The 25,381-nt window shown below is 49.1% G+C and overlaps 2 protein-coding genes across 12 annotated transcripts in view; one reads left to right on the top strand and one right to left on the bottom strand.

The window, feature by feature from the left end:
• Positions 1-7,563, top strand: part of Epn2 (epsin 2) — a 65,277-nt gene extending 57,714 nt beyond the window's left edge. For all 8 annotated transcript variants that reach the window (XM_040748815.1, XM_040748814.1, XM_040748809.1 and 5 more), the window contains 4 exons: positions 2,236-2,400; positions 2,880-2,966; positions 3,794-4,000; positions 5,104-7,563. In XM_040748815.1, coding sequence (XP_040604749.1) covers positions 2,236-2,400; positions 2,880-2,966; positions 3,794-4,000; positions 5,104-5,393 — 749 coding nt within the window. In that variant the 3' untranslated portion in view covers positions 5,394-7,563. The remainder of the gene's footprint in view (positions 1-2,235; positions 2,401-2,879; positions 2,967-3,793; positions 4,001-5,103) is intronic.
• Positions 7,564-11,105: 3,542 nt separating this feature from the next.
• Positions 11,106-20,926, bottom strand: B9d1 (B9 domain containing 1). Of its 4 annotated transcripts, none has more exons than XM_013111783.3 (7): positions 20,599-20,753; positions 19,530-19,598; positions 17,379-17,490; positions 16,045-16,141; positions 15,654-15,716; positions 13,317-13,384; positions 12,251-12,524 (listed from the first exon to the last, which is right to left on the bottom strand). In XM_013111783.3, the coding sequence occupies exons 1-7, from the start codon at positions 20,659-20,661 to the stop codon at positions 12,388-12,390; spliced, it is 609 nt and encodes a 202-aa protein (XP_012967237.3). In that variant the 5' UTR covers positions 20,662-20,753; the 3' UTR covers positions 12,251-12,387. The 4 variants fall into 4 exon arrangements, with proteins under 4 accessions (XP_021081466.1, XP_012967237.3, XP_005067705.3 ...); XM_005067648.4 differs by lacking the exon at positions 12,251-12,524 and adding an exon at positions 12,833-13,096; XM_013111785.3 differs by lacking the exon at positions 12,251-12,524 and adding an exon at positions 12,833-13,096 and having other exon boundaries at positions 16,045-16,133; positions 20,599-20,752.
• Positions 20,927-25,381: the final 4,455 nt, after the last annotated feature.

The following is a 25,381-nucleotide window of genomic DNA, read 5'->3' as shown; positions in this document are numbered from 1 at the left end:
GCAGGTAGATCTCTGAGTTCCTGGACAACCTGGTCTACAGAGTGAGTTACAGGACAGCCAAGGCTACGCAAAGAAACCCTGTCTCGCCCCCCCCACCAAAAAAAAGCTTCAAGGTCATCCTCAGCTACATAGTTTGAGGTCAGCCTAAGCTACATGAGACTCTGTCTTGGGATCATTATCATCATATATGTGAAGATAATTAAGATCATGCAAAGAAGTAAGTGGGCCAGTGAAAAGACTAGGGAGCCCAGTAATAAACACCTGAAAATCTGACTGAGATCCCAAAAATGAATGGGCTAACCCATGTTTTAGGTGAGTTAGATAGAGATAATCTTGGAGGACACTTGATTAAAGACATGGACCTTCTAGGCAAAGGACCTTGAATATGTAAAAGGATGTACATTTTTACTAAAGGACAAGGAAACACAAAGTTATTGCAAAATAGACTTCATATGTACCACTTTGGCACAAATTGAAAAAATAGGTTACATCAGGAAGTTAGAGGTAACTCCAGGGCAATAGGAACTGCTTAGAGGATTATAGAACCAATGTGGAAGGAATTCTGGCATTACTTGTTCAAAGTGCAGGAACCTGTTGCCTAGTAGCTGTCAGGTGTGGGTTGTAAACAAGAATAGGCAGCTACATAGAATACCCAGGGTCTACCCCAGTGATTATTTGTGACCTTTTTTTTTTAAGATTTATTTATTCTGCATGCAACATACAACATTCTGCCTCCATGTATGTCTGCAGACCAGACAGAAGAGGGCACCAGATCTCATTACAGGTGGTTGTGAGTCACCATGTGGTTGCTGGGATAGAACTCAGGACCTTTGGAAGAGCAGCCAGCGCTCTTAACCTCTGAGCCATCTCTCCACCCCCCTCCCCTTTATAGATAAGTTTCAGCTACATGTCAACAATGTGTAGTAAACAAAGCTAGTCACCGAAGAATGACCACACACACACCTTATTTATATAATAAATTGTGAAGGGCAGCACAGCTATCTGTTGCATTGTTTCGAGGTGTGATAAACTAAAAGGCAAAGCAGGAGGTGGGTTACACAGCTCAGTTTGTTTGGTGCAGGGTCCTTTGCGGTGGACCTGGAAATGTAGCAGTGTGGGAACATTTCTTGTCGTCTGCAAGAAAGGATGATTATTGAAAAATCCACACAGGCTTGACATTTAACATCAGATATACACAGAAATATTTTCCTCACCCCCCATTTAAAAGTTTTTTCCCGTGTGTGTGTGTGTGTGTGTGTGTGTGTGTGTGTGTGTGTGTGTGTGTGTGTGTGTGTGTGTGTGTGTAGGGTGGTTCATGTGTACAGGTCAGAGGTCAACTAGAGTCCTGAGCATCAAGCTCACATTGCCAACCTTGGTTCTAAGCACGTTTATTTGCCGACCCTTGTAAAAGGCAGTTGTGACCCACTAAGGTGACCTTGTTGCTCCTATTTTGGAAACATTCTGCTGCTGAAACTGGTGATAAGCACTCACCTATTCTGTTTCCTTGGTACTCAACCATCAGAGCAGGGCCCACCCAAGGCTGATGGGAGAGTGCTTCTGGGGAGTCAAGCAGAGTAACAGGTGGGTTGCCAAGCTTCCTGCCTGGGATGGAGCCTGTATTTGTAGGGGAAGTAGACTTGTTCCTTACAGCTTCTTTTGCCTTTGGGGACTCCTGTGAGCTCTTGTATAATGGGAAGTGTTCAGGAGGTCTTTTAGCTTTGCTGTCTGTGACGCTTACTAGAGGACTGTCTCCAGTCCTTCTTGTCTGGTAGGTCCTGGACTCTGCCCAGTCTGGTTGGCATGCTGCTGTAGCACCCTCTGGGTAGGTGCCTCAGTTGGCAGAGCACAGACTTGTATGCCACTGCATCCTCTGCCCTCACTCCATTTGTCTAGAACTTTCTGAAGTTACTTGTGAGTTTTTGTTTGTTTGTATTTTTGGAGTGAGGGTGTTTATTTGGCTTACAGTTCCAGGTAGCAATTCCATTGTTATATTTAGCGGATTTTTTTTAAGTTTATGTATATGCGTGTGAAGCTGTGTGAGTTTATGTGTACCATTTTTGTGCATATGCCTGAGGTGGTCAGAGGGTGTCAGATTCCCTGGAACTGGACTTACAGACTCCTGTGAGCATGCTGTTGTGAGTGGTGGGACCCACACCTTGAACCTCTGCAGAAGCAGTGGAAACTGTATTAACACTTTCCAGCTCCTGTTCTGAATTCTGACTCTAACCTCTGCAGGTACCAAGCCAGCTGCCTCTGTGGACCCATGGGGAGTGCCTACCACAGCCAGCACACAGTCTGTCCCTAAGAACCCAGACCCCTGGGCAGCTTCACAGCAGCCTGCCTCCAGTGCTGGGAAAACAGCAGATGCCTGGGGAGCTGCCAAGCCCAGCTCTGCCTCAGGTGATCACTTTGCTCAGCCTGGTCTCTGCAGCATCATCACTCCTCTTCCGTCCTGGCGCACTGGCAGTAGTTAGCTGACTGACCATTTATGTTCCCTTTGGGCCCCAAACATGAGTTCTGGCTGATCTCTTGTCTCCCTGGGAACACTTCCCACAAACTCTATCCCAGTGTCCAGACCCTCTTCACATTTGCCCACACTGCTGTCTCTTCCTACATTTGGCGTAGGATGGTAGAGGAAGTGGTAGGCAGTCATGTTCCCTGATCTCACCTGTTCCCTTTCTAGTCCAAGTAACCGAATCAAACTTGGCTCTGAGTTTACACTACAATGTGGGGTACTTGGGAGAAGCCACTATGACCTATTTGACTTGAGAGAAGCCTCTGTGGCCTGTGTTGACCCACTGCCCCATGCAAATTTGATACCTGTTATGCTGGGGAGTGGCAAGAGATGCCCTCAGTCACAAGCTTGTATGTTCCCTCAGGGTCCTTTGAACTCTTCAGTAATTTCAATGGTACAGTTAAAGATGACTTTTCTGAATTTGACAACCTTCGAGCTTCAAAAACAACAGGTAGGTTAACGATGTTTTCTATATATCATTTTGTGCATTTGACCACCTGGTTGATTTTAGAAGGAATAAACTTTTCAGGCACGTACACGTTCGTGTATGCGTGCATGCCTGTCTGCCTGCCTGCCTGCCTGGGTCTGTCATCTGTCTTTGGGGAGGCGGTTCTTTAACTTTTCCTGTGTGTGTGTGTGTGTGTGTGTGTGTGTGTGTGTGTGTGTGTGTGTGTGTGTGTGTGTGTGTGTGTATGGTCTGTCGTCTGTCTGTCATCTGTCTTTGGGGAGGTGGTTCTTTCATGTCATCTCAGTGTGAGCTTCCAGAAAACTTTGCTCTTTCTGCCTCCTGTCTGTTGTTGGAATCCTGGGATTATAAACATGAGCCACTGCATCTGGCTTTTTTTATTTGGGTTCTGGTGATTGAAGCTTTAGGTTTGTGCAGCAAATGCTTTACCTATGGAGATATCTCACTGGCTCAATGGTTTGCTTGCATCTTATTATCAAGAATTCAGAGAGAAATTTTAGAAAATGAATGTAACTAGGTGATGGTGGTGCATGCCTTTAATCCCAGCTCTGGATAGGCAGAGGCAGGCAGATCTCTGAGTTCAACTCCAGCCTGGTCTACAAAGTAAGTTTCTGGACAGCCAGGGTTGATACACAGAGAAACCCTGTCTGGAAAAAACAAGCAAACAAACAGAATGTAAATACGTATATATCTATGCTTTGCCATCAACCTCAAATAACTTACTTGTTTAACAGTTTTGTGCGTGCGTGCACTGTTTACAGAAGTGTGCATGTGGGAGTGAGAAGACATCTTGCTTTGTCCTTGTCTTGCAGCTGAGTCAGCACCACCCCAGGACAGCAGAACCACAAGCCCTGACCTCTTTGAGTCTCAACCCTTGACCTCTGCCTCAAGCAAGCCTAGCAGTGCCCGGAAAACACCCGAGTCCTTCCTGGGCCCCAATGCAGCCCTGGTGAACCTGGACTCACTGGTGACCAAGCCTGCCCCACCAGCCCAGTCCCTCAATCCTTTCCTGGCACCAGGTAGGCATATGCTGGGCTTCATCAATGGCTGTACTGTCCAAGGCTGGCCTGTGGCTGGGAAGGGGTGGAGCTGGAACCCTCAGGAGCTCCATATTGCTGTTTATCTCTAGGCCTGGTGGGATGGGGGTAGATACTGCTGTTTAAAGAGGGTAAGGTTAGGAAAGAAATCAGCCTCTTCCTGGAGGGGAGCAAGAAGCTGACAACTGTGCCTGCAGGGATATTCTTACTAGTGCTAGCTTTGGGTCTAGCAGAGACTGTTTACGCTTTAGCATGAGCTGCTCCTCCAGGCTGAAGGGCCCTTGACTTAGTGCCTGGCACAGCATCCAGCACAACATGTTCCAGGTCCTGTACTGCCAGAGGATAGGCCCAGTCACTTGACTCTGTACTTGTGGCCCCTTACAGCCTGGACCTGGTTCTGACCTCCAGCCTTCTAGCCCATTTTTACCCTCTTCCATTCCCGTGCGCGTCACACTCTCAGCTGCTCAACCTGCTTGCACACCTGCCCCCCCCCCCCAATCCCTTCAGCTGAGCTCTTCATCTGGCATGTCCTCCTGCCCTTGCTCTGCACAGATTCAAGACTTAGGCCTCTCAAGAGGGGAAATGTGTCTCCAATAGTGTCAACCCTGATCTGACTCTGTCTCAGGGATTAGAGGACTTTAGTTCTCTGTTCCTACAGGTCCTGGCAGAGGTGTCAATGTATGTCCCAGGATGCTGCATGGCCTTTTCCAGTCACCTATAGCCATAACTGACAGACAAAATGAGGGAGCAGGGCAGCTGACAGCAGCCTGGGAACCCACCCTTCAGAGGAACTAGAATACCCAAGCCTGTGTCCCCTTGGCTCTGCCTTGGTTATCTCTAGTCCTGGACAGGTCCACACCACTCACAGCCATGGTCTTTTTGGTCTAAACAATCTAGAGATGTTTGCCAGTGTCTCCTGTGGAGTCTACCCTACTCATCAATGTTGGGGTGCCAGGTGTGTGTGTGTGTGTGTGTGTGTGTGTGTGTGTGTGTGTGTGTGTGTGTGTGTGTGTATTGTACACCTGTCCTGAGGGGATAGTCCCTTTCAGAGAACTCATCTTGTATTCTCCTTGCTCTTTTATCAGGTGCTGCCACCCCAGCCCCTGTCAACCCCTTCCAGGTCAACCAGCCGCAGCCCCTGACACTGAACCAGCTTCGGGGGAGCCCTGTCCTTGGGAGCAGTGCACCCTTTGGGTCTGGTCCAGGGGTGGAGCCTGTGGCCCCTGTGACCTCAGGAGCCCCACCCTCAGCATTGGGGGCCAGTGGCTCTTCATTGACACCCCTAGGCCCTACAGCAGTGAACGTGGTAGGCAGTGTGGGCATTCCCCCGTCAGCAGCACAGGCAGCGGGCACAACCAACCCTTTCCTGCTCTAGTGCCCAGGCTGGGACTTGCCTGAGTGAACACCCAGAGTGCCAAGCCCAAGGACGTCAAGTGGGACTCACTCTGGTTTGTGTAGTGGCTGAGAATATGGTGGTAGGGGTGTTAGAGCTTCGGGTTCAGCTTCCTGGTGAAAGGGTGGTTGTTATAGTCCAGACCTTCAGACCAGAGTGCAGGTGGGATGGCCTCACTAGCCAGGCCCCTGTGACTCTTCCTCAGTGCTCAGCTCTGGCCATGCTCCACTGAGGTCTTGAACAAGGAGGTATTACCGGTGTTGCCCAAGATTCTGGGATGCTGTCTAGCCCAGGACTTGGGGCACTCACATTGTGTGCTCCACCCCAGTGTCCTCGGGGTGTGGACAAGGTGAAGCTCTGGTCCCACTCCACAATGACTGTTGGGAAGTGGCTGTGCATATGTTCTTTTCCTTTGACTCGTGGGGTCTAAGGTAAACACCACTCGTGTGTAGTGGGGCTTCAAGCTGAGCAGAGCCCAGCCCTGCCCTGCGGCTCTGTGCTTGTGCACGTTTGCACATTTTGTTGAGTACAGTTTCAGATTTGAGTTTGCAGAATTATCTAATAGTCTTTTTTTGGCTAATATTTTTATAATGTGGTTCTTATTTAACTGTCTAGTTTTGATAGAATTGACCAAGTCTGGCTGAATTAAGGTCTTGGCATGTATTATTTTAGTGGTCTAATTTCTCTTATTTATGGTTTTAACTGTAAGAAAACTTTAAAAGAAGAGATATTTGGATGACAAAAATATGCCTTATTGAAAATTAAGCAAATTCTTTATAGTAAAAAAAATTTCAGAATTTGATTACACAAAAACAATTTTATTAAAAACAAAAACTTCCAACAGGAACAAAAACCTGCAGCCTCTAGTTGCCTTTTTACTTTCTTCAGCTCTTGTGATGGATTACCAAATCAACTGATCCTTCAGCCTTTTTGCCTATATCCTGAGAGGCTTTTTGCTACTAGTATATTGACATCTTAATGTTAAAAGGAAAAACGAACAACGCATGATTGTGACTTGCCAGTTTTTATCAACTACTTCCTTCCTTTGTACCTAGCACACAGGGATTGCCAGGAACTTCCGTTTACTGCACACCACAAGTGTGGCTGACTGCCCCATTATCATGCTCAGGTTAATGAGACTGTGTGAAAATGGGTGTGGCTGCCCTCTTCTGGACTCATAGGTCACCAGGGATGGTCAGTTCCCAAGCTGAGTTAGGACAGGGACTGACCCTGAAGTGTCTGTTGCTAGCTCCAGCTCAGGCTGTTGACCAGGAAGTGATCATATCTTACTTTGGAGACAAAAGAATCCTCACATGGTGTCAATTTTTAACAGATGCACACTGATGCTATAATCTCTCCCAACCTCCTGAACCCTCCTCACTCAACTCACTGTTAAGGAAAGTGTTAAATCCTGAATTAGAGACCACAGACTTGCTTTTCTTCAGAGAAAGGACTGCCCCTTCTTGGTCCTGGCAGTTTGTGTGGCTGGCCTTTCTGCCTTGTCTTGCGGTATGAACTTCAGCTCCAAGGGCACCCAACCACCTGCCAGCCCCTCTCTGCATCCAGAGAGTGTTTTGGTCCTCAGCACCCACACGATTGACTCAGTGGTTCCTGCTTGAAGGAAGACTGCACTCAAGCCCCTCCTGAATCTGAGAGTCCACATGCTGCTCCTAGGCCCCATAAACCAAGGACCCTTCCTAACTACCTACTTCCCCCAGGACTATTAGCTTCGGGGAAGGCTCTGGCTCTGCTATTCAGGACTGGGCTCCTGCCTGGGAGAGGTGGAGACATCATGGGACAGGGCGGGCAGGGTAGTGTTTCAGATGGCCAGGTCCAGATCTGCCTGCTGGGGGCCAGTGACTCTGTTGCAGAAGATGAGAGCCCTTCTGACTGAGGCCCCACCCCAATAGCCACTGGGTTCCCTCCTCCCACAGGCCATTCAGCGCATGTCCCTGTTAACCATTGCACTGATCATGAAGCCACTGGCCACTGCCATGTGTGTTGCACACATGCCACCATGCCCTTCCTGATGAATACCCTAAGGAAGTCATCCAGCTGTTTCTCAGTCCCAGGGCTGGTGGTTGGTTTTGGATTTGTGTTGACTGTTGATACTTATTTACTGTATAAATATAATTTATCATTTGTATCATGATGTGGTTTCTGGCTGTGTCCTTTCTCTATCCTGTCTTTACCTATCCAATGTGACAAGATGGCAGGGCTGGCTAGGGAAGCAGCTTGGCCTTCAGTCAGGCCACCACCCTCACCTAGCGCCTGAACCTCGGGTCTGCTCTTGGTGGACATTGCCATGCCCTGTCTGACGGCTGTGCTGGGCTAAAGTTGGCCCAAGTCCATTGCCCAGTTCTCAGTGTGCTTTAGTGGTTTCCCATCCACTCTGTCTTAGGTCACTTTTGCTGTGATGAAACACTGTGACCAAAAAAGCAACTTGGGGTTTGAAAGGGGTTATTTGGCTTATGCTTCCACATTGAATGAAAAAAAAAATGTTCTTAGTGTGCTGGAGGAGAAAGCTTATTATAGATATGTGGGAGAGCATAGTAAGAGACAGGGATATCTGGAAGAGTCCAAAGGGCTCGGCCAGATTGAGCTGGGCCATGTAGGAAGAGGGGGATCCTGGTACAGCAGCCAGGAGACCAAAGGTACAAGAGGAGGAGGGCAACCAAAATGTTGGGATTACATAGGGAAGAGCCTCTGAGGGGAGGAGCTTGGGCTGGGAGAACCTGGCAGTCTGCTTTGATATGTTAAATAGGCACCATAGCTTTTTGTCCTGGGTTTGAAACTTAATACACATTACTGTTCACCACCCCTAGGGTTTCTCTGTGTAGCCCTGGCCATCTTCGAACTCACTTTATAGTCCAGGCTGTCCCCAAAAGAAATCAAAGATCCGCCTGCCTCTGCTTCCCAAGTGCTGGGATTGCCCAGCTTTTACTGTTCATCATTAAAGAAAGTCCTAGCAGGAACCTGGAAGGAGCTAATGCAGAGGTTAGAGGAGTACTGTTTACTGGCTTGCTCAGCCTGCTTTCTCATAGAACCCAGGACTATCAGCCCAAGGGTGACACCACCCATAATGAGCTGGGACCTCCTCCATCTATTCTTAATTAAGAAAATGTCCTACAGGTCTGCCCACAGCCTGACCATATGGAGACTGGGTTTTTGTTTTGTTTTTGTTTTACCCCGTTCAGTTGAGGCCCCCTTCTTACAAGAGACTCTTGTGTTTAGTTGACATAAAACCAGCCAGCACACTTTTCTTTTCACATCTCTGCCCCAGAAGCTTCAGGCTGTCAGATGGGCACAGATCCTCTGTGTTCTTCTGCACAGTAGGAAGCAGGCTTTGTTAGCGGTTTACCGGTTGTTGTCACAGCTAGTCCTCTAGGCACCAAGGCCTATCTTAGCTCTCAGACCAAGAGGTGCCAACCTCAGTCCTTTTGGTGTTCAACCAAGAATCCAGGGTTTATGGGGGCAGCGTCTTCTCCAGTGAGGCAGGTTCTCTGTCTCCTGATAGCCAGCAGCATGGCAGGCTGAGTGACACTGCTATTAATGAGCAGTTTGGGAGGTACTTCTCTGCTCTGCAGGTGGCCCACCCTTTGAGCAGCTGGGAGCCAGCTTTCTGCCTGCACAGGCTGTTGCCAGCCTGGACTTGTTTTTGATCCTGTGGTGCTGTGCTGGTTTTGAGTCAGCTTAACACAAGAGTCATTAGGAGATGAGGGAGCCTCAGTTGAGAAAATGCCTCAGTAGGATTGGGCTTTAGGCAGGCCTCTAGGGGGCATTTTTTAAAATCTGGTAATCAATGGGGGAGTGCCACTTTTGTGGGTGGTACTATCACTAGGATATTGGTCCTGGGTGCTATAACAAAGCAGGTTGAGCAAACCAGTAAGCAGCACCCACCTCTGCCTCCATGTTCCTGCCCAGACTTCTTTCAGTGATGGACTGGGATGTGGAATTCTAAGCCAATAAGCCCTTTCTTCTCTGACTTGCTTTTGGTCATGGTGTTTATTACAGCAATAGAAAACCTGATAGGAGGGCTGGAGAGATGGCCCAGCGGTTAAGAGCACTGGCAGCTCTTCCAGAGGTCCTGAGTTCAATTCTCGCAACCACATGGTGGCTCACAACCACCTTGAATGAGATCTGGAGTGCTCTGTTGGCATGCAGGCAGAAGGCTGTATACACAATAAATAAATAAAATATTAAAAATATTTAAAAAAGAAAGCTTGATAGGAAGCTACTTACCTGAGAACCTTAGTAGGTTTTTAGCTCTTTGCTTCTGTTAGCTTCATAGACACATACTGCTTCTCACCCAACTTCCTACCTCCACCTCCAGACAGTGTTTCTCTGTGTAGCCCGGACTGTCCTGTAATTCACTCTGTAGACCAGGCTGGCCTTGAACTCACAGATCTGCCTGTTTCTGCCTCCAGAGTGCTGGAATCAAAGGCTTGCACCACCACACCCAGCCTTTTATTCTTTACTACAAGACTAGGCTTCTGTGGTATAATTTTCAGTCTTAGCATTTGAGTTTAGAGTTCTCTTACTAACCTTTTTAAAAATTATTTTCATCGTTTGGGTATTTTGTTTGAATGTATGTCTACACTATGTGCCTGTCTGCTACCCTTGGAGGCCATAAGACGGTGTTATATCTCCAGACTGCAGTTACTGATGGCTGTAAGGCACCAGGAATTGAGAAGAGCAGCCAGTATTCTCAGCTGAGCTGTCTCCAATCCTTTCCTAATTTTATGATGCTAATTTTTTAGCTTTCTTTGTTTCATTCATTTCTGCTTTTGCAGACTGGCCTATTCTTCCCCACACTTTATTTCTCTGGCATATCCTCCCCTCCTCCCCCAGAGCTGTTGGTTGAGCCTCAGAGCCTGCCCTGCCCCCGCCAGTGGCTCTTTGCTAGTCACTATATGCTCTGCACTCTTCTTACCTCCCACCCTGGTGGCCGTGTACAGTAACCTCTGCCGTGTAACCTCTGCTTTGTAAATCACAGCACAGGCCGGGTGGTGGTGGCACACGCCTTTAATCCCAGCACTCAGGAGGCAGAGGCAGGCAGATCTCTGTGGGTTCGAGGTCAGCCTGGTCTACAAGAGCTAGTTCCAGGACAGCCTCCAAAGCCACAGAGAAACCCTGTCTCAAAAAACAAAAACAAACAAAAGCATAGCATAAACTCATTCCTTGTAAGTTTCTGGGTCAAGGCTATTGAGGAATAGGTTCCCTACCTCCCTTCTGTTCAGGATAAAACACAATAAAATCCCCCACAAATGCCCAACAGGGGTGTTGGAATCTGACACCAGATTGTTCTCTCATCATGCTGCTGCCTTCAGTGTGGACCTCCACATTCCAGCTATTGGCCTCTGAAGTTCTCCACTGAATGGTTTCTCATCTTGACTGGCAGGCATGCCAGAGGCTCTTAGGTGATGGTACCTTTCTTGATTGGGGTTGGGATATGCATCTTGTTGAATGTAATGTTCATACATGCCGCAATCCACAGCAGGTGATATGCCAAGTGCAGGGTGGAGTGGAGGAGGAGACACATGGACCAGTGTGAAAATGCAAATACAGTCTCTGCCCTTTGGTATCCTGGTGGTTAGAGCCCCACGAGGACACTCAAATGCCCTGTATAAATAGTGTAGTGTTAGACTGTACTTACCCATGCCCCCCTAGATGACTAGTAATATCAAACCACAATGAAAATGATACACGATTGTTATGATAAAGGGATGGGGGCAAGAAGAGTCTGCACATTTCTGTAGATGTTTGGTTTGTAGAACCTGCAGACACAGAATCCTGACTGCAGGAAAATGTCCATAATTTTTAGATGATGGGTATGCTGTCCATTGTAAGTCACATCAACTTTTCTGTGTTTAAGTAGCTTCATAGTGTTGGAGAAAGGGGCATTTGTACACTGTGTCAAAGCTTTTGGCAGAGGAGCCCATAGTGTTTGAGGCCAGAGATGAACTGAGGTGGAAAAATGTCACTGGCATGGGTGTTGGACAAGAGACCTGTAATGAAATGGGTTAGGTGTAGAGGGACATATGAAGGGTTCCTGAACCAAGAGTTTAGTGAAGGCTGAGACCAGTGAGCTTGAGGAAGGAAGGGACTGTTCTTGTGAGTGAGACACCAGGGAAAAGACCATGCAGGGTTTTGTGATATGGCCTCTGGAAGGTGGCATCCCCAGGGATAAGAGGGAGCACTTGAGATGGGGGGTGCACATGTACTAATGGTCAAAGATAAGAGTACTGAGGAATCCATGGCAACTCCAGGCAAGAGTTGAGGCACTGGGGTTTGGTGATGAATTAAAAGATCACTATGTCATGTGAGATTCTGCTGAGCTAGTTTGAAGAAAGGAACACACAGAAGGTGAAGTGTTTGTAAATGACATCTATGAGTGCTAGGGCAGGAAAGATGCTGTGACTGCAGGAGGTCTTGGATGACAAAAGGAAGACCATGTAGGGAAGGTGCTGCTGAGAGAGGATGCTTGGGTGATGCAGTTGCTGCAGCTATGCCTGGAGTGCAGATGTCAACATCACTGCAAGAGTGAAGGCTGTGGAAGAGGTTATCCGCAAGAACAGCTGGTGAAGACTTAAGTATCACCAGCCTCGGGAAGCAGTCTGGAAGTGTCGAGAGGCAAAGAAAGTCTCTGGAAAGCTGATGTGGGCCCTGTAGGAGGAAAGGATGGAGTTGCAAAGAGACAGGCCAGCTTCAGAAGGCAAGAGGAGTTTGCCATTCAGGGAGTTTTGCTGACAGATGAAATGTTCCAAAAACCCAGCTGGGGGTGTGTGTGGCAGGGGTGTAAAAGGTGATTTGGCCCAAGTGATAACTCAGTGTGTCCCAGTAACTCAGACATGTGCAGGAATGTGGCTGGTGGTTTGAATACATGGTGCAGGCCTTGGTCAGCTTGTCTGCTAGGCAGAAGAGGTTAGATGGAGCTGCCTCAGTACATGCTAGGTCATGTGCCACCAATATGCACTCATGGGGAAACTGGAGACCCAATTGCTCTCCCATGGATACTGGTGCTGGGCTGTAGGGCTTGCCAGAAAACGGCACCAGTGGCACAGTCTCCTGCCGGGATGCTTCTTGCGCTGTCCTCAGGCTCCTGGCAGCACACTAGAGGTAGAGAGGGAGTGAGAGATAGGAATGGAAGATGGGAGACCGGCACATCCCAGGACATGTCTTGCACATTATGCTAATAATATGGTGGACAGTCATAGTGCCAGCTGTGGAGCAAGTAACTAATTTCTGATGCGGAAGAAGACAAGTTTTAGATCTTTGGGGTCTCAGCTCTGAGCAAGCTGTTTAGCAATCCTGGGGAGGCCTCTACTCCAGCATGGCACACTTCTGGGGGCATGTCCTGGGAGGTTGAGCCCCAGACCAGTCCTGCTAACAGAGAAAGCAAGAAATCCAGGCCCCAGGACTTCTGAAAAAGATGTGATGCTTTATTATATAAAACTATCTTCAGCTCTCACTTCCCAGTGAGGCTGCTTGAGTCATTGTGTGTAGGCTGTGGGGCACTGTGGCAGGCAGAAAGGCTGATTTTCATTGTGGGTTGCCCTGTGGCAGGCAGGGACCCAGGACTCCTTGTGTGTCCACAGGCCCAGTGTCATAGCCCAGCTTCTTCATGTCCTTGGTCACCACATTGAAGAGGAGGGTGACAAATCCCTGAGAGCGGACACGGGTCACTGGAGACATGAGGTGAGCATTAGTTGGGTTTGTCAGGGATAGACATGGTAACCACCTGCTAAAGCCCTTGTGTAGGTAGTGTTCTAGAAAATTCTTTGGGTGGCTTGTTTGGGTCCTAGTTGTCAAGCAGCTTGCTGGCCTTCACCATGTGTTTCCCGGACTCCTAGGGGTTGGGGTCCACCTCTTCCCTTCAACTGGGGTTGGGAATATCAGCTTTACCTTCCCGGCCTTCGCCCTGGGCCACCACCTTGGGGTCTGTATACTCAGGCCGCCGTCCCATGAACCAGCTGAGGACAAAGGAAAACACCAGTGAGGAATACTTGGAACTTGCTAGCTTTAGCACTTCTCCTACCATCCCTCTTCTAAGTGCTAGAGCAACCTTCTGTCTTCTCTGGCAACCAGGCAGGGTGCCAGACGTCCCCGTTTGTGTCTGTGGCCAGCAGTCCTAGCAGCACTTCTGCCAAGCCTCCAAGCAGTGTCCAGCCTGCCCAGCCAAGTCTTGTGGGTTTGCATCACCAAGTACAACCTGACCCCATGGAAACCCCCCAAAGAAACAGGTGCGTCAGGAGAGGAGGAGCAAGAAGACAGTGTGACCCTTAGTATCCTCAGGAAGGAGAAGCAATTTTAAGACGGGGCAGATCTAGCTCCTCAAACTTGGCCTCCTTGTATGGGATCCAGAACAAGTCACACCCTGTCACTGAACCTGTAAAAGATAATAGCACTTACCTCATGGGACCCTATCAGCCGCCACATAGCATTACGAGGGCTCTGGGTAAACAGGACATCTGACTTTTAATCTTACTTAGCTAAGGGTACCATTCAGCCCCCAGGCTCTGGCTGGCAAACCCAGAAGCACTTCCTACAAATGTCCTGTGACTCACATAGGCCACAATCTCACTGCTTCTGGTCTTGGGCCCCACCCAGGGCTCTAAGGCAGATGGACAGGATACACAGACCCAGCATCTTGCTGGAAACCATGGGTTTGAGGCAGACAGGATTTACTTAAGCATAGCACCCAGGATCAGTGTAGACTATGGGACAACACCAGCATTCCCGTTTGCCTGTGGAGGTGAGGCTTGGTCTTTTCCCTGGGCAGTTTGTGGCAGGAACATCCACCACCCATAACTATGCTGAGGGCATGGCTGGCTGGATCTGTGGGCTTCCAGGCTAGACCTCAGCAGCCCTATTGGACTGCTGGACAGGAGGTTCTGAGGGAACAACAGTGAGGAATGCTGTTCAGACAACCAAAGGTGGGGGTTAGGGAAACCAGTAAGTATGTGTGCATGTATGTGTACATGCACCTCTTCCTGTTTCCCCATCATAGAGCAAAGCTGTAACTGTATTCACAGTAATATTATAAGGAGTCTCAGAGAGCAACCCCGGCAATAAAGGCACATCCCATCCTCATCGTGTTTTCCAGTTCTAATCTACAGGTGGTTTTCTCATCTGAGAAGAGACAAGCTGTTGAGGGAGAATGTCCCAGGCAAGGGCTGAGGCAGAACAAAACCTAGTGGCCTCAAAAACGGAAGGCCAGGCAAATGAGAAGCAAGCAAGAAAAAAAGAGGCTCGTGGCATCCTGGCTCAAGTGACTCCTAAATGCAGAGGGTGGGCCAAGGCAGCTTCCAACAGCGAAGCAACACCATCCTAGGGTCTTTGCAAAGACCAGGGTAAAGAGGCTACAATGGTTTGAGTAACAACTCTCGGGATACTGAGCAAGGACTGAAGACACTGAAGGTGACTTTATTTGTAGTTCCTAAGAATGCTGCAAGGCAGGACTGAGCCTGGATTACCCAGGTAGGCATAGACTAGGTGCTGCAAGGCAGCAGGCCGTAAGTCCATCCTATAGCCCAGAGCCTTGTCTTCAGGTCTGACTAGGTCCCTCTGTCTGCCTCATGCTGGCTTGCAAGAGGGAGCCCAGTGTCTCTTCACTTTCCTTTTATCCTTGAAAACCTACTGGGGCACAGAGGTGGCACGCAGCGGAGCTGGGCTAGTAGACCCTTCAAATGCCTACATGGATGTGGCAAAGGCCTTTCCTCTGGACCATCGCCAAAGTTTCTTGTTCTCTGGGACCTTCTTGCTGCCATGTCCTGTCCCCCGCCCCCAATCCCTTCATACTTGCTGGCAGCCGTAGCTTTTTGGCTGCTCCTAATTCTTAAGTCTTGGGGCTGCCAGAGCTCTTGGGGCCCTGTGTGTGGAACATGCTTCCCAGATTCCTCATGGCTGCTACTTGACTGTTCTTGTTCCTACCTAACGTGGTCTCCCTGAGGCACCCTGGGTCACTGTGACTGTCTTAAGGAGTTTGCCTCATGCTGCTGCAGTCCAACAAGCACCATTCCATGTGACAAAGACTGATGGCACAGAAGAAAGCCTCACGGCCTTAAGCTGCCAGAAGTAGTCCAAGGAAGCCCAAGGACATGGCAGTGCTCCTGCCTGCATACCTGGGTGCAGCCACTTGAAGACCTGTGTGTGAGGTTTCCAGGTCTCAGGAGGGTGGAAGGTGATGGTCTAGTCACCCATTAGCTCAAGAGGCAGCAAGGCCACAAGCAGAAAACCCACCTTGTGAACTTCTGCAGTGTAGATGTAGACTCCGGCACAAACATGGGGATGGTCCTCTTGTGCCTGAAACAGTATTTTCATACAGACATGTGCAGAGGAACAGTACTGGCCCTGTGGAAACCTTTACAGGTCAGGGTGCAAGCTTGACAGATGGTGTGTGGACACACATAGAACCTTTTCTTTCTATACCCACTTCCATTCTGCTCTAGTAACACGAGTTGCCCACCTATGTGAGCCTTTTCCAAGGTGCAGATTATACCCAGGCCCCTGAATATATCTTGCCCAAGCCCAAGTAAGGAGCATTGACCAGAAAGCCTGCTGTCTAAAAGTGCTATCCCCAAGGTTTGCCTGCCCAGTAAGGGGCAGGCTGCAGGTCAGAGTGGGCACCTACCGTCCAGGAGAGAAGGGTACATGCACTGCTCCATAGCCTCGGACCACATCATTCCCAAACACGTCTGGTCCATACACACTGAGCACGATCTGTGGCCCTTGGGAAGGACAAGGGTGGCATGTGGGGGAACAAGGGAAGGGATATAGTATATGATGGTCTGGAGCAGGGACTCAGGATGATGGCCAAATCCCTGGGCACCCAAAGCTATCTGCTGGTGCCCTGGGAGCACTCTCCATGCCTCTGCTCATAGCTGGGGAGACAGAGCCAAGGTTCTGTGCCAACCCTGGGCCCCTGCTTTCTTCCTCTCTGATGGGAGGGGCTTGTCCTGGGGGTTCTGAGTGCAATTAGACCAGGCCTTCCAGGTATGTCTCCTTAACACTGACGCTCACGTGTGCTTCACGAGCAGGCCTCCACCTCCTTCGTGTCTGACCTGTGGAGCACATGGACCTACTCCAGCTCCAGATGACAGGTGAGGCTTGGAAGCAGGCTCTGTGGTTACTGCTGCACAGCCTCAGACAACTTTCCCAACTATTTTGCCTTCAGCTTTCCTGTGTCTAAAAGCCTTGGAGTAGTACCAAGCACAAGAGGCGCTCAGTAAAGACAAATGAAGTCTGTGCCCTTCCCATTACTACTCTGCCACCAAAAGTAACCCGTGAGTGACTTCAGGTAGTCCTATTTAGTGGTTTGTTCATTCTCAACACTAAACACCTGATCACCATAGTATCCCGCAGCCAACTGTTAGTGGTTGTGGGCACATGGGCTGTTCCTCCTTGGAGAATGTTGCAGTGAATCTTAGATCACCTATACACAGGTTCTTGACACACTGTGTCCTCATCCCTGAGCACGCTGCTGGGGATGTGCTCAGGAAGGGACTCCCGTGGACAGGCAGGTCTCCGTTCAGTTCTACAGTTTTCCATTGCATTCCTCTCAATGGATGCTCCCGTCAGCAGTGTTCTCTACTCTGCACACTTGTCTTAACCTGGACTGGTCAGCCTCCATTGCTTTGCTAGCTTTTTGAGAGCTCAGAATTAGAAGGGTGGCTGTGGGATGAAGGAGAGGCTTTGTACAGAGCATGAACAGAGAGACCCAGAAGAGCGTCCAAGGATGAGCAGGTACTGGAGCTGACTGGAACACTATGCAATGGGAAGTGGAGCAACTTGGGGTCAGACCCTCTAGCCTGTACTGCAGCACTCCAGGCTCCGTGTGCAAATGGCAGTCAACAAAACAGGCAGCTGTTGAGCACATCAAAGGCTGCGGCACAAGCGCCACCTGAAGGAGAGTGGGAGGAGGTGCAGCGGAGGATCCACCCCTCCCATCACGGCCCACAGACTCACAGCCATAGGGGTTGGTACTTTTAAAGGTGACATCGATGGGGAAGTTCCACACCAGTGCTTGCCGTACATCTTGACTCTTGGATGCGATCTGTGAGATCCCCTCCTCCAGACCCTGTACAGACATTGACAGAGACAGCTGGTCTGAGTTCCAGGCACTTGCGCCCTTTCCACTTACATAGGCAGGTTAGCAAGCCATTTACATTCTTTCTATGTGGCTTGTTCTCATCCTGTAGATATTTATCCAAAAGTGCCTTGGTCTAGATTCCACCCTCCCTGATACCCGTGTACTCTAGGTCCTGATGCACCACCTTCTTCATTCCACGTGTCTTTGATGAGCAGACTAGAGTGTGTTCTACTTATTGTATTGGCTTCCTCTACAAGAATATCTGTTCCACAAAGATGGGGACTTCTGTCAGGCATTGGTCACTCCCAGAGGACTCAGTAATACATGATGAAAATGGGCCAGTGAGATAACTCAGTGGGTAAAAGCACTTGCTGCACAAGCCAACAACCCAAACTCCATCCCCAAAACCACGGGAATCAAACCTATAGACAACAACCTTGGTGTGGTGGCGTGAGAGGGGGCCGGAGACACGAGAATACCAGGTGCTCTTGGACTATCGACCTTCAAGTACGAAACAGCAGCAAGAAACAAGATAGTCTCTGACTTAAAACAAGGTGGGGGATGAGAACTAGCTCCAGAAAAGCTGTCCTCTGTCCCTCAATATGTGGGATGGTACGTACCATGAGTGTGCATGTGCTTGTATACACAAAATAAAATCTTTTTTTGGGGGGGTGGTTATTTTTTTGAGACAGGGTTTCTCTGTGTAACAGTCCTGGCTATCCTGGAACTCACTATGTACACCAGACTGGCCATGAACTAACTGAGATCCACCTGCCCCTGCCTCCCAAGTGCTGGGATTAAAGGTATGCACCATCACCGCCTAAAATAGTGTTTAAAATTTTATACATGAGCAGTGGTGGCCCATGCTTTTAATCCCAGTACTTGGGAGGTAGAGGCAGAGGCAGCTGGATCTCTGTGAGTTTGAGGCCAACCTGGTCTGCAAAGGGAGTTTCATCACAGCCAGAAATTTTGTCTCAAAACTACCCACCCTACCCCCCATTTTTTCATTTTATGGTGTTTTGCCTGCATGCATCCCTGTGTACTATGTGTGTCCCTGGTATCCATGGAGGCCAGAAGAGGGCATCAGATCCCCTGGGACTGGGGTTACAGATGGTTGTGAGCTGTCGTATGGGTACTGGGCATCAAATTGGGGTCCTCTGTAAGAGTATCCACTCAATTGCTTAGTCATCTCTCCAGCCCCAAGAGTAGCTCACAACCACCTGTAACTCCAGTTCCAGGGGCTCTGACCTCTGGCCTCCACAACCACTTACATTCACACCCATACATAAGAACATAGCTTAAAGTAAATCCCTAATAAATATTGAATCATCTTTTTTAGAATATAAGGGGAAAAAGAAAATAGAAAAGTACTAACATGTCTGTGATAGAAATAAAGAAACTCAGGATCAAAGAAGTTAGGCTTCTGTGTTTTTTTGTTTGTTTGTTTTTTGTTTTTTTTCCATTTGATTGGGTCTTATATGTAGCCCAGCTTGACCTTCAATTCCCAGAGATGCTCCTGCCTCAGCCTCTGCACTGGATCACAGATATATGCTACCAGGTTTGGCTAGGTTTTTAAACTATTGTGACTATTACGTAAGTGCTGTGGTAGCAAACAAAGCCTGGTGTGGTGGTCTGCACCACAGTCCCTTCCTATGCTGAGAGACTGCCCTCAAAACCTTGAGAGGAGATCCTTCATTTTGTCCTGGCTTCTGGGTGTTTGTTCCCTGCTGTCTGGGGAGGGCAGCTGGCTGATGGTGTTTGCAGCCACTGGCAGGCAGCTTTCCAGGGCCTGCAGCTTATGCTGCCATTTGTCCCTCTTGGCTGCCACCAGCACAGGCTCCAGGATTGCATCAGTGAGCCCAGTAGTGGCTGTATTTGGTAAAACTAGCTTTGCCAGGAACAAACTCACGTTTGGGTCCTCTCTCTCTGACCTTAGTGTCTATCTCTTGGGTCTGGAAAAAAAGGGTATGACCGATAGTTTAGGAATCACTAAAGTTAAGGAGGGGAGGCCCACGAGTCCAACTTACCGCTGTGGGGGCCCAGTCCTGGCCATATACAAAGCAGTACTTGCAGTAGAGGTCGTCATACTCTGGAAACTGAGGGAAATGCAAGCAGGGTTCTGTTTAGGGAATGCAAACTGAGCCCACACATTAGCTAGGCAGGTGCAGTGAGTAGGAATTAGCAACATGAGGTACCTGGGTTGGAGGGTGTGAATTTCGGCAGGAGCAGGGGACAGAAATGAGGTCAGGGTTAGTCCCAGTCTGCCAGGGCTGCTTTACTAGGGTCTGCTCTCTGTCTTTCCCAGTCCATCACCTGACAAGCCCCTTGCCCATCCTTCAGAATCCACCCTCGGGGAGCTTGTTCTTCACTCCTAGTGGGCTAAGGATCATTGTTTGGCTCCTTTCACCCTCTATTTTCTATGTCTGACTGAGGAAGGAACAGGTTTTATGCCTCTGTGGGTCCCCAGTGCTGGACACAAATGAGAGCTACGGGAATCATGCTGACGTGAAACCTAGGAAGCTACAGTTCTATGGCTAGAAGTGAGGGCCTGGGAGAAGGGAGGTGGCTAGAGTACTCAGCCTAGCTGGGCATCATTCTATTAGATAGAGGAAAATGGGAGAGCATGCAGTATCTGATGAACCAGGAAGGCAGGAACACCCACTGAACCCAGAGCCTGGCAGAACACAAATCATCTAGCAGGAATAATGAGCATTTTCAATAAGCCCAGAAAAATAACGTAACAAAGTTCTGTCAGAAGATCTGGGTTTGAATTCCACTTGGCCACTGCTTTCTGGTAAATTTTCCTTGCTGTTAAGTGGGTCAGTTGAGCCTTCCCAGCCCATCACTCAACCAAATAGACAGGACCCAAGCTGGAGGCCATAATGTGGATTTGGTACCAGCTCAAGGTCTCCTGTGCTGTTTTTATGCCTGCTTGTCCCGACCCAGCAACTAGGCGAACTAGGCGCCAAGGCTTTCAAACACTAGTTCTTTCCAACGAATTGAGAGGTCAGAGCAATGGCTTGGTTCTCTAGGAACTGAGGGAAGAATCCGGGGAAGGGAACGGGCTGACCCCGGGCAGGGTCCACGGCAGCTCACCTGGGCGCTCTCCACTTGCCCGTTGACCATGAGTAGGAAGACGCTGGGACTCGCAGCAGCCATTGCACGGCTGGACCGGGAGACCCGCGCAGGCCGCGCGCCGTTGCCAGGAGGCTCCCAGGTTGCCCTGGAAACAGATGGCAAACCATTGGGACAAATTTCTGGGCGGCGACGATTTCGCGCAAGAACTAGATTGCGCAGGCGCAGTAGTCTTGGCCGGCCATGAGGACCGTCTTCCATTCCCGTCGTGTAAAACTAACTTCTAAGGCCGGGTTCACGGGCCCGCATGGACTGTGACTGCACTAGCCTGACCATGCTTTGAAGCTCGCAGGCTGGAGAGCTGGGTGATGAGAAGCAGCTGCCCGACTCAGGCCCACGGAAAGTCACGTGCTATAGTTACCTCTGGCCAGAAGGTGACGCTGTGGCCACGCGGCACAGGCGGCTCAGCTGGAGGGCCTGGTTTGCAGAGTGACCCAGAGCCTTGCCCCAGGGAAAGGGTACACCCTTCAAGTCCTCGAAACCCCAAGAATCCTGCCGTCCAAACACTCGTGTGTGAAGCTGGGGTCCACAGAGAGGCAGCAACCCACGTACCAGTCATTCATTTTTGGAGGCTCACTGTCAGCTCGGAAATGTTAGAGCTTGGTCCCAAGCCACCAGCATTCTCCCTAGTAGACTGTCCTCACTTGGATCCAATCCTACGTAGTCTTACTATTGTCCAATTCAAGGTGGCTTAATGCTAGCTAGCCTTTGCCGGAGATCCCCAAGTGTGGCAAACACTTGGGAACTACTTCTTGAATACATCTCCGTTTGCTGGAGGAAGAGTCTGAAATTCAGAACCAGAGGATAATTTGGTCATAGTGATTGCAGTAGTTTAGGCTTCGCATTGCAGAACTTCACAAGGAAACATTCGAGACCACATTAAGTATTGGAGAGTCTAAAACAATGGATGCAGAGGTGTACACTTGAGGGCACTCAGCCTGCAGTGTGGAGTCCAGGTCATCACAGCAACTTCCAGCTTGGAAGTAGCTCGGGGGTTCCACAACCACCAGTGCGGAAGAGGGAAAGGTGTGCGGTCACAGCCTCCCCGCTGCCGAATTCTTTAGCTTACAGCCAAGAGTCATAAATTGAGCCTCTGGGCCCCTCTCCTCTTGCTGGTGGCTGCCACCTGCTGGTCTCAATTGGAAGAGTTGGAAAGTTACAGGGTACTGACTGAGCTATGATCAGAGAAGGGGACACTCCATAAGATCTGCTGTCAGAGCTTTTTCTTAACTGGTGATTGATGGGGGAGGGCCCGGGGGAGGGCCCAACCCATTGTGGTGGGGCCACCGGGACAGGTGATCCTGAGTTCTATAAGAATGCAGGCTGAGCAAGCCATGGGGAGCAAACTGCACTCCTCCTTGGCTTCTGCATCAGCTACTGCTTCCAGATCCTGCCCTGCTAGAATTCCTGTCCTGACTTGCTTTGATGATGAACAGTAAGATGGAAGAGTAAGCTGCATAAACCCTTTCCTCCATCACTTGTTTGGTCATGGTGTTTCATCATAGCAATAGAAACCCTAACTAAGATGAGCTGGTACCAGCTGGGCGTTGATGGTGTACGCCTTTAATCCCAGCACTCGGGAGGCAGAGGCAGGTGGATCTCTGTGAGTTCGAGGCCAGCCTGGTCTACAGAGCGAGTTCCAGGACAGCCTCCAAAACAATACAGAGGAACCCTGCCTCAAAAAAAAAAAAAAAAAAAAAAGAATGAGCTGGTACCAGGACTGTGGGGATATTGCTGTGACAAACATAATCATGTTGTTTGGGGGAGGGTTGTGGAAGGACATTGAGTGTTGAGTGTTCAGTGAGCTGTTCTGTAGGAATTTGGCGGTAGATAAGAATGTTGAGAGCACCGGGTGGTGGTGGCACACACCGTTAGTCCCAGCACTCAGGAGGCAGAGGCAGGCAGATCTCTGAGTTGGAGGCCAGCCTGGTCTACAGAATGAGTTCTGGTACAGCCAGGACTACACAGAAAAATCCTGTCTTGAAAAACAATGTTTTTGAGACCAATGCAGATGATGAAGGCCTGGCTTTGTGAAGATGTTTCAGTGGGAAGTAAAGACTATAACAGGCCTTTTGTATGAAGAAGCTGTGCTGTCTGCTCAGCTGGAGCTGAAGAATGGGCTCTGATTAACAAGAGACCAGAACCACGAAGTCAAACCTTTGCTTTCCTGGGACAGTGGGTGCTGGTCAGCTGGGGTTGAAGAATCAGCTATGACTGAGGCCAGCATCAATGAGGTGGACTCTTCTGGGAAGAGTCAGCACACAGAAGATGTGAGCTGCCATGTGGGTGCTAGGAATTGGACTCAGGACCTCTGGAAGAACAGCCTGAGCTATCTCTCACAGCCCATCTCCTTGTACCTGTATTCTGCCACAGGCATGAATGTGATGGCTGGATGCAGCAGGCATGAGTTCAGACAGGTAAAATGAAGGGAGAACAACAGCAAAACGGGGAGAGCCCTAGTCCCTGACAAACTGTATTAAGTATATTAGATTTCTGAGGCAGGGTAAAGAGACAGGAGGACAGAGAGCAGACTCTGACCTTAGTAGACAGAATTGTTTATTTCAAGCAGCGTTGGACACTCTCCCAAGGGAAAAGGGATGCCTGTAAGGGAAGGAGGCTGGCTGGGACCTTGTATATGGGGCTAGAAGAAGGGCTTGGGAATGGGGAAATTGCTGCAGTCATTGTCCACATTTCTCTCAAGTCACTCTTCCAAAATTGTTTGCTCAAGGTGAGACAGACTGTCCCACAGACATTCCTTTCTGGGCTGACTGATAATGCCTGAGCAAGGTCATTGTAATCTCACAGGATCCTGTCTTACAACTGAGGCACTCCTCCTGAGCAGCTAGGCCAGCAAAGTTCTTCACCTTATTTTTATGTATGTGTATATGAGTACAGGCATGTGCATGTCACATGTGGAAACCAGAGAACAACTCTTGGAAAGATGTTTCTCTCTTGGCATCTGAGGACAGAATTCAAGTTGGCAGGCCTGTGGGCAAGCAGCTCTACTGCCGAGCCATTTCATCACCAGCCCTGGACCTCTCTCTCTCTCCCCCCTTCTGTTTTTATTTTATTTTTATTTTGAGATAGGATCTTATTATGTAGATGATACTAGCCTCAAATTTATGAGATGGATCCTCCTGTATAAGCATGAGTTTTCTGGCCCGGCAGAAACATATGTACAAAAGACATCCCCGTCACTCCTGCCGCTGCTCCCTGAGTGCTGGAAGGGGGTGAGCAACATCATGCTTAGGGATAGCCTTCAATCTAGCCTTTAAGCCATGGTTGATGGGGTCCTGTTACTTGCATCCAGATGCAGTCCTGCCTGGTCCTCTTAGGTGCAAGGTGGGGAGAACTGCAGTCTTGGGAAGCTTCTCACACTGTCTCTGAGGTGTGTGCCCCTGCCCCCCAACATGTGCACGGTTAACAGTAGAGCCCTTGTCTGAATTGCAGCTGGAGTCAGAATTTAGTCCAAGTCCCCATTTTCAGTCTTGAGTGATTCTTTCCCATATGACAGGCAGCAGGACATTTATGTAGCCAGTAAGAGCAAGGCTGATAGGATGGGGACTGGTCAAGAGCACCAGCTAAGAGACTTACAGTTCAGGCCGTGCCTGTATGACGGGGTTATGGCTAGGTTATGGCAGGGGTGGCTCTTTTGGTTCTAAACTCTCCTCCCTAACCTGCTGTGAACTGAAGTCCCTAGGAAAAAGCTGCACCTGTATAAAGATTCTACATGCTGGCTGATTGGTTAGAATGTCTGTGCTTATAGAGAGCTGGGATGTAGGTCCTGAGCCAAACTATTTTAGGCTAGCTTTAAGTCTTAACAGTCATTCATGGTCCAGCTGTGGCACCCAACATCTGTCCTTCTGTCAGGTACATCCACTGACTCTAAAGGTCAACTGTGTTATCAGATGACACCTAGTGTCTACAGCGGAGACTGCTCTGCTCTGAAGTGGTAGTTCTCAACCTGTGGACTGAGACCCCTTTGGGGGATTCACAACCCTTTCACAGGGGTCATGTATCAGATAACCTGCATACTGGATATTTACATTACTATAAAAACTTCAGGAAAGTGTTACTACATTAGAACACAGTATTTAGGGTGACCTGAATCTGTGTACCTGGGCCATGGTCACTCACATTTGGTTCTAGAATAAACCTAACTCTCTCTAAGGTGAGGGCTGTGTTTTTATACCCAACAAGGGATCCCAAGGATCATGGAGAAGTCACCTGGATCAGCACTGTGTGCAAGCACAGGTCTCCTTTGTCCAAACACTGGGTGTTGTCTTCTTGAGTGGTGCTGGTGAATTCTTTCTGGGGTTCAGACCTCCCTTAGTTTGGTTGATGGTTTCCAGAGAGAAAGAGGGGGGTTGTGTATGTTTGGACACCCTTGGGAGCCAGAAGAGGGTGTCAGATCCCCTGGAGCTGGAATTACAGGCAGCTGTGAGCTGGAAACAGAACTCCAGTCCTCTGAAAGAGCAGCAAATGCCCTTAACTGCTTTGTCATCTCTTGGACCCCATTGGTTCATTTTTTAGCTGACTGAGGATTTGATTTGGATACTGTGTTTTGGTTTCAAAGCATTTGGTTTTAAGTGATCCACTTTTATTTTAGTCTTTCTATTTTTTTTTGTTTTCTGGTGTTTAGTTTGTTAATTTCATTGTTGACTTACGTTTGTGTAGTTACTTGCTATAGTTCCTTTCCTTGTTGCTGCAGCATAAGTACCAGCTCAAAGCAATTTAAAGGGTT

The sequence above is a fragment of the Mesocricetus auratus genome, unplaced genomic scaffold (assembly GCF_017639785.1).
Source record: "Mesocricetus auratus isolate SY011 unplaced genomic scaffold, BCM_Maur_2.0 Super-Scaffold_100007, whole genome shotgun sequence".
In the NCBI taxonomy this organism is placed as follows: Eukaryota; Metazoa; Chordata; class Mammalia; order Rodentia; family Cricetidae; genus Mesocricetus; species Mesocricetus auratus.
Note: the sequence above shows the minus strand (reverse complement) of the source record. Positions and strands in the feature narration are given on the sequence as shown.

What these genes read in the sequence shown, in the direction of transcription:
- B9d1 (XM_021225807.2), bottom strand. Translation starts at nt 20,838, where the DNA reads ATGGAAGACGGTCCTCATGGCCGGCCAAGACTACTGCGCCTGCGCAAT. An exon ending in GGCAAGTGGAGAGCGCCCAG is followed by an intron (nt 19,599 to 20,598) that starts GTGAGCTGCCGT and finishes CATTTCCCTCAG; the next exon opens with TTTCCAGAGTATGACGACCT. An exon ending in ACACTGCAGAAGTTCACAAG is followed by an intron (nt 13,385 to 15,653) that starts GTGGGTTTTCTG and finishes CTTTGTCCTCAG; the next exon opens with CTGGTTCATGGGACGGCGGC.